The sequence below is a fragment of the Melozone crissalis genome, unplaced genomic scaffold, assembly GCF_028551555.1.
Source record: "Melozone crissalis strain CALT ecotype California unplaced genomic scaffold, PUWL_Pcris_2 ptg000033l_1, whole genome shotgun sequence".
Classification (NCBI taxonomy): Eukaryota; Metazoa; Chordata; class Aves; order Passeriformes; family Passerellidae; genus Melozone; species Melozone crissalis.
Genome location: NW_026535811.1, coordinates 6,051,978 through 6,066,898, shown reverse-complemented (window position 1 = coordinate 6,066,898; position 14,921 = coordinate 6,051,978). Strand labels below are relative to the sequence as shown.

The 14,921-nt window shown below is 44.8% G+C and overlaps 1 protein-coding gene across 1 annotated transcript in view; it reads right to left on the bottom strand.

Annotated features, from left to right (window-relative positions):
* The window catches only part of CACNA2D4 (calcium voltage-gated channel auxiliary subunit alpha2delta 4), a 119,598-nt gene that overhangs the window by 85,077 nt on the left and 19,600 nt on the right, over positions 1-14,921 (bottom strand). Inside the window, exons 10-16 of the mRNA XM_054281850.1 lie at positions 14,671-14,760; positions 8,356-8,469; positions 7,221-7,299; positions 5,132-5,265; positions 4,247-4,264; positions 2,949-3,026; positions 1,612-1,692 (exon numbers count right to left, since the gene is read on the bottom strand). Coding sequence (XP_054137825.1) covers positions 1,612-1,692; positions 2,949-3,026; positions 4,247-4,264; positions 5,132-5,265; positions 7,221-7,299; positions 8,356-8,469; positions 14,671-14,760 — 594 coding nt within the window. The remainder of the gene's footprint in view (positions 1-1,611; positions 1,693-2,948; positions 3,027-4,246; positions 4,265-5,131; positions 5,266-7,220; positions 7,300-8,355; positions 8,470-14,670; positions 14,761-14,921) is intronic.

Here is a 14,921-nt window from a genome sequence, read left to right as displayed (position 1 = left end):
AAAAAAAATGTTCCAACTCTATTCCTACAGAGATAATCCTGGAGGGATAACCTAGGGAATTGAGGAGATAACTAATTTACAGTCTGTCTGTGCATTCAGGGAATCAATTCTGTATTTCACACATCCCAGACCAAAACCTTGGACCATCTCTGTGTGAAGCAGTTTTTTGAAAAAACACACTTGGCTTAACTCAGTGTGGCAAAAATGAAACCAAGACACTAGATCAGCAAATTTCTTTTTTGGTCCATTAAAGCTGAAATTTCTCAGCCCACTAAAAGCACAATCATTAATATATAAGCTCCAGAGGTCTGGAATGCTGGAACTGGTCCTTTTGGAGCCCATGTACCAGGGAATTCAAGTTGAGTTCCCTAGGTTTCCAAACTGGTCTGGAGTTGGAGGAGTTTCTGAGAAGATATGTCATGCTGCTGATAAAAAGAAATAAAAAAATTTTCCCCCTCTCTTCCTGGCACTGCTTGGAGGAAAGAACAGTGACCCTCCTTAGGCCAGAATAAAAAAATGATTGTATATCTGTCCTTTGAGTGACATGGGGAAAGGGAGATAAAAAGCCATTATTCTTATGCAGAAATCATATAAAAATTGACCCAAAGCAGGCAGCTTTGCATGCTGAGTGCAGGCACCCTGACACTCACAGCTCCAGGGTTGTCTGCAGGATCATTTCCTACAGCTGCCTGTTAATGGTCTGCCCTGCATCCATGTCTGGAAGCACCACAGAAATTCACAGCTTCTGACAGCACTTTCAGTCCTGTGAGTCCTCAGCAATCAGAATTTGGACAACTGCCTCACTGGTAGTAGTTGTCTGATAGTTATTGAAGAGAAAACAAAAACTTGAAATGTTGGCTCAACTTGCCAGATTTCAGGGTGGTCCTTGGATGTGCTTGTTGTCTCCTGACTGAACAAAGGGTCACTGCCTGGAATTTACAGCAGAAACCAAATCAAACAGTGCATCTCTGGGGGAATTTCCCATGGATGAACTTTTTTTTTTTTAAAGATACATTGAACACAGAGCTAATGGAAAGTTTTTTGACTAACAATTCTGGAGAGCAAATACTCTATCCAGGTACAGCACAAAGCGAGTGAGAGCCAACTTTCTGTACACTGTCCTGCCAAGAAACCATCATGCTGATCTGGAGAAAGGAACCTCTAGGCATGACAGGAGAGTTAGCTCTCCACAATCCATTCAGCCCTCAGCTTTTCAGCTAAGAATATTGACAGTGAAAAGAATACGTTTTTTGCCAGCTGGCATGGCAGCTCTTGTCCACTGGGAACTGGATATAAAACTTAAATTCTTCTAATACAGGCTGTCATTTCTGAGGGATTTAGGCTGGTGACCATCAGGATGCAAAGGTTCCACGACCTTTTGCCAACCTACTGGATCACCCAGTCCTTGTGTTGCTGAAGCAACCTAAAAGCTTGTAGTAGTGAATGATTTCATATGTGCTGTATGGAAACCACACACCACTACATCCAACTCTTCCCTCAGGCTCACAGTTTTTCCTACAGAGCAGAGAAGTGATTTTTCAGTCATGCCCATGGAAGTGTGAGTAGTGACTCTGCTGTGCAAAGGAACCAAGTGCATTATCTCAGTCTTACCTTGTAGCGTGGAGCAAGTTTCAGCAACTCCCTCAGTGGTACATCAGAGCCCACCACACCCAGAAGAATGCCATGGGATCGCTTTAACACAAAGGAGAATCCATTTTCAGAAGCAAAACCTGCACAATTTTATACCTGAAAACACATTATGGTCTGCCTAGTAGTTTCTCACCCATCCCCTCTAGGCTTGTGTGAAAGTGGTTATTCAAAACCAATTAATATACTTCAAAAACTCCACAGAGGTTATTCCAGTGTTTATGGAGAAGAGTATTGCTACTCAACACTAATCAGTATTCACTGCTGTGATTCAGAAGGAACATAAAATCACTGAAAACAAGTTTTGAGGGCAAACTCCTGCATTCAGTATGTGTAAATAGCAATAAGGTCAAGAAAATAATGCAAACTGACAACATGAATAGGTTGATGAATTGGGCCAACTAAATCAAAGGCCAAATAAAAAACTGTTAACCCTGAAAAAAGGAAACCCCCCCTCCATGGCATGGGGATCTGTTTTTTAAATAAGCATCTGGGGAGCCCTATGGAAAAAATACACACAGGCTCCCACTGCAGTGCTGTGCTAATGCAGGCTATGGTCAGCCCCAGCTGGAGAAGGCACACAGTCACTTGTAGGACCTGGGTGAAGCATTTATCCCTTGTACAGCAATGCTAAGGTAGCATTCTCCATTTTAAAAGGAAGCTGAGAAATTAGAAATGCTACAGAAAAGAGTGTCTAAAGGGTTTCTAACCCCAGAGGAAATGCCCTTATCAAATCACCGAACTAATTCAACCTTTTTAATCTTATCAAGATAGACAGGTTTGATTTTATGGCAGTGTAGAAGATGCTTCCCATGAGAACTTACTAAAGGGTACAGGCTTTTTAATCTGAGGAAGCCATTATGACAGGAAGGTGAGGTCAGAAAAATTAAAAGCAGAATTTAGACACCAGTTTTTCACTGAGAGTTAGAAACCACAATAGAGAGAGCTTGGGCCTGGATGCCTTTCTTCAATGATGCTTTTGCCAAAACCAGGATATTTCACTCATCTGTGTGAGATGTAAAGGTCTGCAATAAAATGCAGACTAGACAAGGTAATGATCTCTTCCAGCCTGAAATTTCAGGCTCTGTAAACTAGGCTTGGTTTGAAAATGGAAGGGATAAAACAAGAAGCATCATATTTAAGGGGTGTTTTAAAGAAATCACAGACTATCATTCTGACAGATAAATGACCATCCATCCACCCTGCCAGAGCTCTGCTGCCTTCCCTGATGGCTGAATGTTTGTTCAGAGGCCCTTTGGCTTTAGAGTCCCACAAAGCTGTGCTGCCTCTGCCTCACTCACCGTCTCGTTCTTCTTGCTGAACACTGGCATGGCCACCGTCGTCATGAGCAGCAGGCTCTGAGCCTGGGATGCAAAGAGCTGCCAAGAACAAGAGGAGAACTTGTGTCAGGAAGTGCAGCACTCCAGGGAGCATCAGGGCAAGGAGCTGCAACTCCCAAGGACCCCAGATGTGCAATTGGCCACCTCCCAGCCTCCCACACTGATCGGGAAACAGATGGCAACACTTTTAAATACTCAGTGTCCAAGAGGGCTGTGGATGGATGCTTGTTCTTGTGGGGTGATGAGGATGGGATGAAAGCCAGTGAAATGCATTGAAGAGTTGCTTTAATGGAGAGACAGAAACCTGAAGAAGTGGCACAATTTATATCCACCACTCTTTGTGAGTGTAGACATGGGCACTTATACAATGAGTGCAAAAAACACCAACACAAACAGCACAGAACAGAGAAAAAAACCCACAAATATGAGCAAAATCACAAACAAGGTATACTGCAAACATAATAATACCACAAATGAAAAACACCACAGACAAATATTTAAATGGCACAAATACACACCAAGCCTACTTATATACACTTGTTATTCAACCATCTAAGCTCAGGAAAAAGAGACAAAGTAATGATCCAAACAGATACACCACAGTGAGCTATCTCTATGAGGGATACAGAACATGCATATGTAATGGGATAAGAGGTGTTCCCAATGCAGCAGAGGACAGATGCTCTAAAAGCACACAAGAGGTGGTAAAACAGGCAAGTCATGTGCAAAGGAGTCTCCCAAACACACCCAGCTATCAAAAGATTCTCATCCTTTACTGCCAGTAACATCAATCCTTCCATTTCTGGTTTGATGTGAATAGCAAGGCAAGAAATGACCTCCAGTCCCTACTACAGAGCATGCTGAGAGCCATAAAGGAGCAAGTCAGCAATCTAATCACTTGGTGGAGATTTGCACTTGGTATCTTGAGCTACTTCTCTGGATGATTTTTTGTGGAATCTTCCCATTTACAGCAAAACTCACACTAACACTCAGCAAGTAAGCTTCTCTTGCACTTACTGGACATGTGGAAAAAGAGATCAGGTGAATTAAGCCACTGCACAACACAGACAGCCCTACCTACTCTGAACCAACAGCACAGCTCTCCAGTACATCCAGCATTTCCTCTCCTCTTCTTGACAGTGCAAGAGGAGCCCCCATCCCTGCAGATGTACAGGCCAGCTGTGGCTGTGAAGGCTGGCACTGACACACTGACTGGCACAAGGGACACAGCACATGCACAAAACACAGGGTGCAGTTACCTCCTCAGACTGTGGCAGCTGGTGAAAGACATGGATGAACACACAAATGAATACATGAATGGAGGAATGAATCAAAGACAGGACAGGTTGGGACAGAGGAAGACAATGGCAAGACAAGAGATACAAAACAAGATGCAGAAAAACATGTGCAGCAAACAAATGCCTGTGGGTGCCTTGGGAAGCATGACTCTATACACCAGTACCAGAGGTGGCAAATCTGCTGATAAAATAAACATCCTGGGTAATTAGTAGCACTTCTGGAGGTTTTGATTAGTACACTCAAGTTCCATGTCCCAGCCCTTGTTTGACACAGCTCATGGAGCAGAAGACACCCCATGTCACCCTCACAGAGCCAAATGTGTTCCCACAGGGCAGGCCTGAGACAAAGCAGGGGCATTGGGAGTGCTGACTGTCTGGTCTTTTGCAGTGTGTCCTTTGCCCACAGGGCTGGGCACTGTGGTGAGTTAGGTCTTGCTAGTTTAAGGAAAGAATGAGTGAGCCTGCTGCCTCAGTTGAAATCTCTATCTTTGAGTAGCAAACACTTTGCAGTTAGCTACTGGGCTGGAGGAAATCAGTCTCTGTGACCCTACCCCGAGCCAAGAATGACCTATTGTGTGAACAATCCTTTAGAAGGCACCCTGCTTGCACAGAAGCACATCTTAGGTGATGTTGTGCCTGTGTGATTAGTCCTGGGCACCTGAGTCACTGCAGATTCGTGTCTGAGTCTGCACACACACCTCAGCTCCAGGAGCAAGCAGAAAAGAAATACTGTCTGTCTCAGTAGAGCCAGAGACCAGTAATTTCTACCAACCAACCAACTCCTGGCTTTTTAAACCTAAGTTTCAGGGCTTTCTTTGGGGTTTGGCCCGTGCTGGGGCTCCTTACCGCGCTGTCCATGTAGGCTTCGGTCCAGATGATGTCGTGGTCGTGGTTGATGACCATGGGCCGGCTGAGCACGTGCAAGTACTCCATGACATTCTCCTGGACATCTGCCAGCGTGGAGATCTGAGTGTAGTAGCCTTCATGGAGAAACAGAGCTGTGAGTCACTCTGCTGACACATCTCCCCTGTTTCTAAAGGAGTGCAAAGCTAGAAAACTGAATGTCAAAGGCTGGGTAATCTGCTCTTTGTAAAATGGGCCTTGACATGCCTCGTATCCAAAAGCACCTGTGGAAATCTAGAGTTTCAAAGCAGTGGTTCTGTTCTTCCAAAAATGCTGAAGCAATGTGCAAGATGAGAGTCTTGATATAACCAGATTTGTGCAAAGCAGATGCAAAATGTTGATTTGGGTGTCAGGAAAAACCTTCCATTGATCAGATTGCCTTTAGTCTGGAAGGCCAAACACATGCAAGCAAAGGTTTTCACCAGGCTACCCACTTGCCCTGCCCTATTTTATATTAAGATAAAATTCCCTCTTCCTTTTCCATTTTTTTTTCCAGCACTCTTCAGTCTGCCTAGCTTTACATTCAAGGGTGGCAACTACTTCCATCTACACATTGGAAACAGAATAAAAAGTGCAAGTTACTTCTTTCCAAAGCTTTGTCCCTGCAGCTGGACACACAGCAGTCTAAAACTACAACAAGAGTACAGGGGAAGGGTGTTCTCAAGTTACCAAAAGGTCCCCAGAAGTAGCTGCTGGTTAGAAGTGCTAACACAGAATAATGTCATAAGGATTCTTGTGTCCTGCTTCTTACCACAGGCATTGGTTGCACTTGGTATAGGATAGAATATGTCAGATGGAAAACTTTCCAATCACCAGGAAAACACTGCCATGTGGAAGGGTTCATGTTCTGATAAGCTTTGTGGTGTGCAAACAGATTTAGTGTGCTTTAAAACAAGGACCAAAAGAGTTACACAATGCATTGAAACAGAAGAACCAAAATCAGGGAGCCCTCTGAACAGCTCAAATCTGCTAAGTGAGAATGCAAGTGCACAGAGCACATTTTTGTTACCTGGTTATTCAGAAGAACGCATTCTGACATTTTACAGTGAACCAACAGTACCATGAAGTCTCTGTCACTGATCTCCTGGCTGAATACAGAATTTAAAACCCAGGGGTTTGCTTCATTTAACAAAACATAAGAATATTATATGTAATTCATAGTGCTAATTAGACGAATGCTTGAGTCTTGAGCATCCTCAGCTCACAGACATTCTACAGGCCAGCAGCTCTCCTGTCAACTGTTTTCAGCAGCAAATGTTCCCATGCATTTCACGTTCTGCTGGAACCACTGCTCAGGATGGAAAAGTTTGTACCTGACACCCAGCTTCAGTTTTCCCTTCCCTTCCTTGTTTATACAGGACACTGATGTAACCAGCAGCGCTGTCTCCAGAGGCCAGGTCATGCTCAAACGTGGATGGCTTTTTTCCCTTTCTTCCTCTGCTCTTACAGACTCTGACAGTGCTAACTTGACTTTTTAACTGGCCCCAAATGCAAAGAGGTGACTCACCTACTGTGGATGGATTTTCTCATTCATTTAATTTAGAGAGATAGAGAGAATAGTGGGTTTGGGGTGGGATTAACAAGCTATTTTGGTATCTCAGTGGAAATCACTTACACACAAAGAACTTGGCCAGAATACAGGGGTTAACCTGCAGACCTTGTGAAAATTGCTGTAAAACCTTTAAAGCAGCAATGTTTGTTTTATGTCTCAGCCAAAAGATGTCAGGCTCTCTAACAGAGCTTTGGACAGACTGTCAAAAGCCAGCAACTGGGACACAATAAGCACAGGGGACTTAGGTGGACTACAGCCAGCATGAATCTTGGTCATAGTGTCCCTTGGCAGGGTGACAGGAAAATGCAGTGGCTCAGCACGGAGCACTTGTGTTAGTTGGACACAGGAACACTTCACGTGGGCCAGCAGGGGCTGTTTTTTCCTTAGGTTGTCTTCCAAGCAGGGGCTTGTGGGCCCCAGCAGTGGTGGGTGAGCCCTGGAGGGGTGCAGAGAGGCTGGGCACCCATTCCCACACAGCACCTTTGTTGTTGCAGGCGATCCATTTCACGTTCGGGGCAAAAGTGACCTCCCGTCCTATGAGGTACGTGAACACCCGCACCTAGGAGCATGCAAAGACAGGAGAATGAGGCTGCAATGTGCTACCAAATCCAAAAGGCTGAAGTTTGGCATCCCCTTGTCCACTGGTGGTGAGAGCAATAGCTCTGCTTTCATACAGAGACAGGAGCCTCTCGCACCATTTGTTTCCTGTTTTGTGGCCTGGAACTTAATTTCCAATTACAATAAGCCCAGAAAGCCAAGAAGCACCCAGGATCATCTGAATAACAAAGCAAAAGTGAAAATTCTGTTTGATTTTATGACAGCAGCTCTGCCAGGCACTCAGCAGCCACATGCAGAGAGGTTTACAGCTCCCAGGAATCCTTTCCCTGGGGGAATGAATCATTTAGAGAGAGCTTTACCATTTCTCTTGCATTTGACCACCAACAAAAGAGCCAATTCTGAAATAAACTGTTTTAACAGCCCCCTGCTCTGGTCTTTCAGTAGGCTGCTTCTCTCCCTTTGTGCATTGCTGCTAGCTGGGATGAGGTAAACAAATAAATCAGGAGTGTTTAGGATGAGCAGTGGTCTATTACATTTTCACAGCCAGCTCTGCTAGTGCAAGCCTGTAATCAAAGACATCAGAGTAAACAGGGATGGAAGGCACCTATAGAGGCTGCTTGGATCATTCCCTGGCCACCATAAGAACTTGGAATAGGCAAACCTTTTCTGAACAGGACCAGTTATAAATAGTCCTACATGGAATTAAAACTCTTAGCAAAAATTGGTTTTTAATTTTGAAATACTCAACTCAGTCTTTATAATCTTACCAGGAGACCATTTAGATTGCCCACAACTTTAGAAAACAAAGTGTATGAAAAAGAAAAGCTTTCCTGACCTAGAGAACTGCATTTATAACCCTCTCACCTCAGAAATCACCACAGCAGGCTCCTGCCTGGCTGCTTTGTTTGCATTTACAGTCAGGTGCCCATGGGTTCTCAGGTACTGGAATATGTGAATGCTCAGCTTTGCCTGGTATCCTGGCTCATGCTCTCCCCCTCCCAGCACAGCAGAACAACCCCTTTCCCCCCCCTTTCCATTTACCACTTCCCAGCCAAACCTTCCGATCGGGCCAGTTGTACTTTTCAAAGACAGCTTCATAATCCTCCACGGCTCCATCGGTGATCAGCATGATGGCTTGGTTACACAGACCTCCTTGGCCAGCATCTCTGAACTACAAACAGAGACAGAGAGAGCACTGCTTACCCACCACAGGCTGGTTTTGAGGAACTCTATTTATTCACAGTGGGCCACATCCTGACTTCCACTTGCAAACCCCACACTGCTCAGAAAGATCATTGTGTTCGCATGCTGCATATAGATTTTTTATTTATACAGCCTTGCCTGGCACATGCAGACACAGGAGGCTTTGCAGAAGTAAAATAATGAGGAGAAAATAAGTGCTGTGGAGGAAGGGTGTGATTCCCTGCTGCTTCACATCTTGCACAGTCGCATTAGTTTATGCAAAACAACTATGGATTGACCACAAACACGGCAATGCTGATTTGACAGCAGTAACTGTCACTTTTTATGGCAGAAAATGTGAGAGGAGTGGGAAATCAGACTCATTATTTCAGGATGAATCCATCAGTCAGCCAAAGAATAGCAAAGAAAGGCAGGAGCACATGAAAAAAGAAGGCTACTGCCATTGGAGCTGGGAAAGGTTATGGACGTGCCAGCTAGAGAGGCCATACACTGACATGACAGATGACCTGTTATTTATGCATAAGAGAGATTTCAGGCAGAGCAGAAGTGCACCAGGACTCTGGTACAAACACTGCCATGCTCCCAAGGGCACCTGCAGAGGTGTTGGACAGATGTGCTCCTACAAGCAAGCCAGACCTTGCCTGTCCAGCCAGGGAGAGCCAGCCTTGGAATGCTGCCTGTCTCCTGCTCCATGCGCTTCCCATGCCCTCAGGTACCTGCTCTGGAGAGCTGAGGGCCTCCTGCAGCACCAACACAGTGCTAAAGCCAGCAGCAGAGGCAGCTGAGGACATCCCAGGGACAAAACTGAGCACTTGGCTGCAGCTGCCAGCTCGGTGGCACTCTGTGCTTCTCCTTGTCCTGCCTCTCACTGCTGCTACGCTCTGAGAAGGGAATGCTGGATCAACAGAGGAGGGTGCAGAAATTGATGAAGAGTGAAAAAATTATGGAAGAAGGAGAGACAACAGCTCTCCTGCTAACAAAGATTAATGAGAGGCAATAGTATGAGATAAGAGTATACAGGAGACCAGCTGAAGTGTGATTAAGGTTACAGCAAACAGCAGCAAGTTTAAACTGGATAGTTATATCTTATGAAAAAAAAAAGGTATCCAAATGGCAAAATTAATTGCATAAAATGAAATCCTTGAATGGGAGAACAAGAGCACAGGCCATGAACTGGGAGTTTTTAGATGTTTTAGGGTTCAATTCCCAGCTCCTTTAGGGTTTGGTAATGCTATGTAATGACAGACAAATGCCTTTCCAACGGGGCTGGTCCTGTGGTTCCACTGCAGATTAATATCATGACCATGAACACCGTGAAGCCAGTTCCAAGCTCAGATTTCCCCAGTAATTTCACTACTCCTTATTATGAATTTACTGGGCTCATTGCTAATATCACCATAGCATCTCCTTCTGCCACCATCTGTGTTATCAGTCCTGCCTCCTCCAACTTCACACAGCACCTGTAACTACACTGTTACAGGTGTAGAAGAATGGATTCAACAGCTTTTGCATGACCATAGGTACAAACCCTCTCTGGCTGTGCCCCTGCTTGTATCACTGAGCAGAACCAGGACAGATGATCAGGAGTGATCACAAGGATGCTGTAACAGGGTCATTTCTAACTAGCTGCTCTCAGATGAAACATCTCTGGGAAATACCAAATCAGGATGAGGTGTTTGGATGTGCTCCTCCTCCTCTCTCATGTCCCCACAGCAGCACATTCAGAGGGGAGACAGGCAGTAAAGGCTGAGGGTATACAACAGGAACAAGCATAGGATGCTCTTAGCAAAGCAGAAAAGCAGGTGAGAGCTTCATGGGATTTTGCTAAAGACCAGCAGGTAGGAAAAAACCAGAGCCTCAAGTGAGCTATTTCTAGGACAGAGATCAACTGAGTGCAGATTAGCAGGGAGAACAGACAGTGTGAGTGTCCATGAGGGAGGCACAGGGTGCAGGAGATGCTGTCAGAATGAGGCTCAGATCACAGATACAGGAACCTTGTGGTTATGAAAGCAGCTTATTCCAAACTGTTGCAATCTACAATATGTCTGTTTGGTTTATTATTAAATTAACACTTAATTAAGGTCACCCACCATATCATCAAATGACTTAAGATCTCTTCATGAAGCTTACTTCAGAACTCATAATTCTGAGATACTGAGAAATTGGATGTTATATCAGAACCAGCAATCTCCTAATTACAGGAGTAGATGATATTTTCAACAGGGAAAATGAGATCATCAGTGTCATAGAAATGGAGATTAAAAAGACAGATTTAGAAAACAAACGAACAAGAGGTAATCCCTGGTTTTTAGGTCCTTTGTGACTGGCTGCAGCTGTAGCAAATGATCTGACAGCATTTGCAGCAAGCTCTGAGCATAATTCCCTGCTCTGACTGAAGTCTCAGGAGCATGAAAGAAGGGGAGATGAGGAATAACATGTCCACAGAAGAGATGTCTGAAGAAATGCAGGCTAGAGCTGGGTCAGTGAAGGAGGCACAGAGCTGTGTAACTTCAGTCACGTTGCCAGGACTAAGAGGCATGATCTAATTAATTCAGGGTCACAGTTTCCTGTACTCCCTTGTTTGCTCATTGCCTTTTACTCTGCAGTTACAGGCTGGCACAGAGCTCCCAGTGAAGAGATTGGAACCATCAGCATGGCCCAGAGATGTGCAGGCAGGCGTGCTGATTATGTGCATGCCTGACCAGGGCACTGAGCAGCCCCTCTTCATCTCTCCTGCCCCATTATTTATGCAGACCTGCCTCTGGAATGGCCTCCAGAACTACTGAAAATTCAAACTTGGTGGAAAGCATCTCATGGGGAGAAAATCAGCAGTAGATAAGAAAACAAAGCCAGTGAAGGAGAAACGAGAAAGGGCATTAAGCAAGATAGCAGGAACTGGTAAACAGGAAAGTCTGAACTTTGCATATCCTGAAAAATATGCTGTAGAATCTGGGTCCATAGAAATGTGACTGGAATCAAGAAACAATTTCTAAGTGTGCATAGAAGAATCAAGAAAGAGAGTAAAAATAATACAATGCCAGATGATAAAAAATAGAGGGACATGGTCAGGCAGAAACGATTTAAAGCCTCCATCCTTTATCATAAAAAGGAAAATATTGTAATGGCTGGGCACCTGCTGAAGTAGGTAGGAAACTAAGAAAAGAATGAATTAATTAGAGGCAGGGTCACAAAGTGGCAGGGTTAGGGAAAAGACTAATTTAAAGCATTTGAATAATATGTGCTCAGCATGAAGGGAAAGAATTGCAGAAGGTGTAGCTGAACTACTTGCCTCATGGGCTGAGACTTGACTGGGACTATACAAGATCCCAAAGGATGAAGAGGCAATCAAAAGAAAATACAGAAAATGGATGGATAAACCCTCCTGAAACATCTAGCATGCTACTAGAAAAATTAGTAACACATGCATCTTGTGAATGTGTCAATCAATAGACACAAGTGAGAGGCCACAAAGCTTTGCTTACTTAAATCAGCACACAGGTTCATTCTTTTTATGGCACCAGCTTGCTCAAATTACTCAGAATTTTATGTCTCACTGAAATCCAGTCTGTTACCAGTTTCATCACTTTTTTCCACCTATAGCCATTCTGGAATGACCCACTCAATTAATTCAACGTTTATGTGATTCCTGAGATCAGCAGTGAGTCAAGGCATGACTAAATCAGCCTGGTGGTAAGAGGAAACATCCTTCCAAGGTGGCCTTGGAAAGCAGAACTTGGCTTTTCTTGTCCTCTACAGGGTGGGAAAAGCAACAGCTTTCAAAATACTTGCTCTGAGTGTATCCTGAGAAAGGAGGACAGATGCACATTGGAAAGCAGAGGCAGTGGCTTGAACACAGAAGAGGAGGCTGGATACTGCCTGGGGAGGGATGCTGCAGAGACACATCAGCTGAATAGGAATTAACAATGTGACAGTGCCTGAAAAAAACTGTAGCTGTTGTCTTATGTCCTGTTAAGAGGACTACGGTGTGTAAAACAGGGAAGGCAATTATTCTGCTCTGCTTAGCACCTGATAGCTCTCAGCTGCAGCACTCACACACTGTTGGGAGGATGGTGGAAGCAGCCTGGAAGCAGAACAAAGGGGTATAAATCCTGCAGGAAAAAGGGGAGAGAACAAGGCAGGCCAAGCTGGTTGAAACAAGGAAGAGAAGAGAGCAGTGAGACAGATCAAAATTTAATAAATAAGAAAATACCTCAAAGATAGCACTTAACACCTGAGAATTTTGAAGCACTTCATAAATGTGTGCTTAAGACCATGGCTTCCCTTGGCTGCATATTTTATGGAAACCACTTGATTTGTGGCTAAATTGAAATGGAGAGTTCAAGTGGTTTATTGAGCATGGCAGAGAGAGACAGGGGGGGTCTCTGGCTAGCTGTTCTCCTGAAACTGATCTGCAAATTGTGTCATGGATTAAAATATGCCCTGTCTCCCCCAGAGGATAATGGAGGAGAACAAAGACAGTGAGAGATCTGTGCTCTTCTTCAAGCCCTCTTTGCTACTCATACCTCATTGAGTGGGTCTCTGCTGGGCTATTAATTCAGTAAGCAATTGGACTGAGGAAAATTACCAGGGAAATTTTGCAGCCACTTTCATTACAGATATTATTACTGGTTGTCTCTTGTAATCAGCAAAGCCTGTTTCATCAGTGTGATGCTGCAATTTTCATTCTCCTGCGTGTGCTCCCGTGAGCAATGATAGGAGAGCCTGAGGAACAGCTGAGAGTGGGAATTTTGTCTGATGAGAAGGGGGTGGTCAATTCCACCAAAGTTCCCCCTTTTGCTGACTGTGACTGCACAGATTTGTTTTGGGGCACACTGACTAAAATCCTTTTCCTCTGCTCTTACCCATACAGGTCTAAGAAACTCGAGGAGATGATTTCAGAGAGCCCTCAAACCACATGAGCACTAGGCAGGGGACACCCTTTTACCTTAGGCTGTGCTACTTGCAGAGCCTGGGGTGCTCCAGCTGCTGATATTAAGGCACTCTGTTTCACACATTTCTTTGGTAACAAAGATATTGTTTTATGGACAGCCATTTCCTAGGCACAGAAGACACCTTTCCTCATCTGCAGGTGCTCAATCTGCAGGTCTGGGGCCTTCTCCCCAGACCCAAGGTGAGCAAAAGGCATGAGGGAAGCAATATTTCACCTTGTGAGTGAGTAACAGCAGAAGGTTCTGTCACCACTGGGTGCTGCACTGTCCAAGAGCAATCTCAGAGCTGGTTAGAGCTTGCTGAACAAGACAGACTCAACAAGAATCAAGGTAAGTGATGACTGCTGAAATTGTTCACTGTATTTTTTAAAGCTAAATAGAGAGAAAAAATAAATTCTTTACCCACCAAAGAGTTTGTTCTCTATTACTGCAGGGGAGTCACATTAGTCCACTGGGGTGCATGGGCAACACTCCCTGGAGGTATTTTTGGTTCACTGTTTCAGTGGAGGACATATTTTGTCTCAGCTTTTACGGCCCCTTCCATCCCAAGCCCTTCTATGATTCTATGATCCACAACCCCACTATATACAGTGCCCTGAGGGGATGGGGGTATTCAGCTTGTTTTTGGTCCTTTTCCTTGTTACCATTCCTTAAGAAACAGAATTAAATTGTATGTTTTCCTCCAGGCTACTGAATTTCCTATTCAATGAAGCAATGAATAATTTATGGTTCTTTTCAGAGGGATTAATTCTCCTGTACCTGTGATTTCTTCCCCAAGCACTGACACTCAGCAAAGTGACATTGAAATAAATCTGAAGAATAATCTTCCATGTCTTCATTATCACCACTGCTCACTAATAACATTACTTACAACCAGAACTGTGGCCCTCAGCAATCAGTTGTATTTTATTGCCACCATCTGGAAAGGTGCCTGGGCAATGCCCAGTTGTGGGGCTCATTAAGAAAACTCATGAAGCCACAGCTTTGCTGGCTCCTGATCCTTCCTGGGCAGGGACTGCTGGCTGTGGACATCATGCACAAACTAACACATCCCCTGAGATGGGTGAGCCCTGCACACTGCTTGTGACAAATGTGGGATCCACGAGATTATCTCATGCCTGCTCCCCACTGCAGCAGCCTGAGGGATGTGCTGTCACTGGGGGAGAGGAGTGCAGGGCTGGGCAGGGACACTCAAGCCTCACACCAGCACCAACTCTTACCTCTCTCAGGATTTTGAAGGACTCTGTCAAAGCCTTGCTCACAGTCCCCACTCCTTTTGCCTGCAGTTCCTCCACCAGCTGCTTGAAGTGCTGGCAAAAAGAGAAGGAAGAAAACCAGGAATGAGTTGCAGGCAGGGTGTTCCCTTTGAGCAGGGCAGGAAAGGGTAGCCCAGAAAAGGCTGTGCCCATGCAGCTCCAGCAGGACTGCATTTCTGTCTCTGGACTGGGAAACACTGAGGATCCATGTAAGA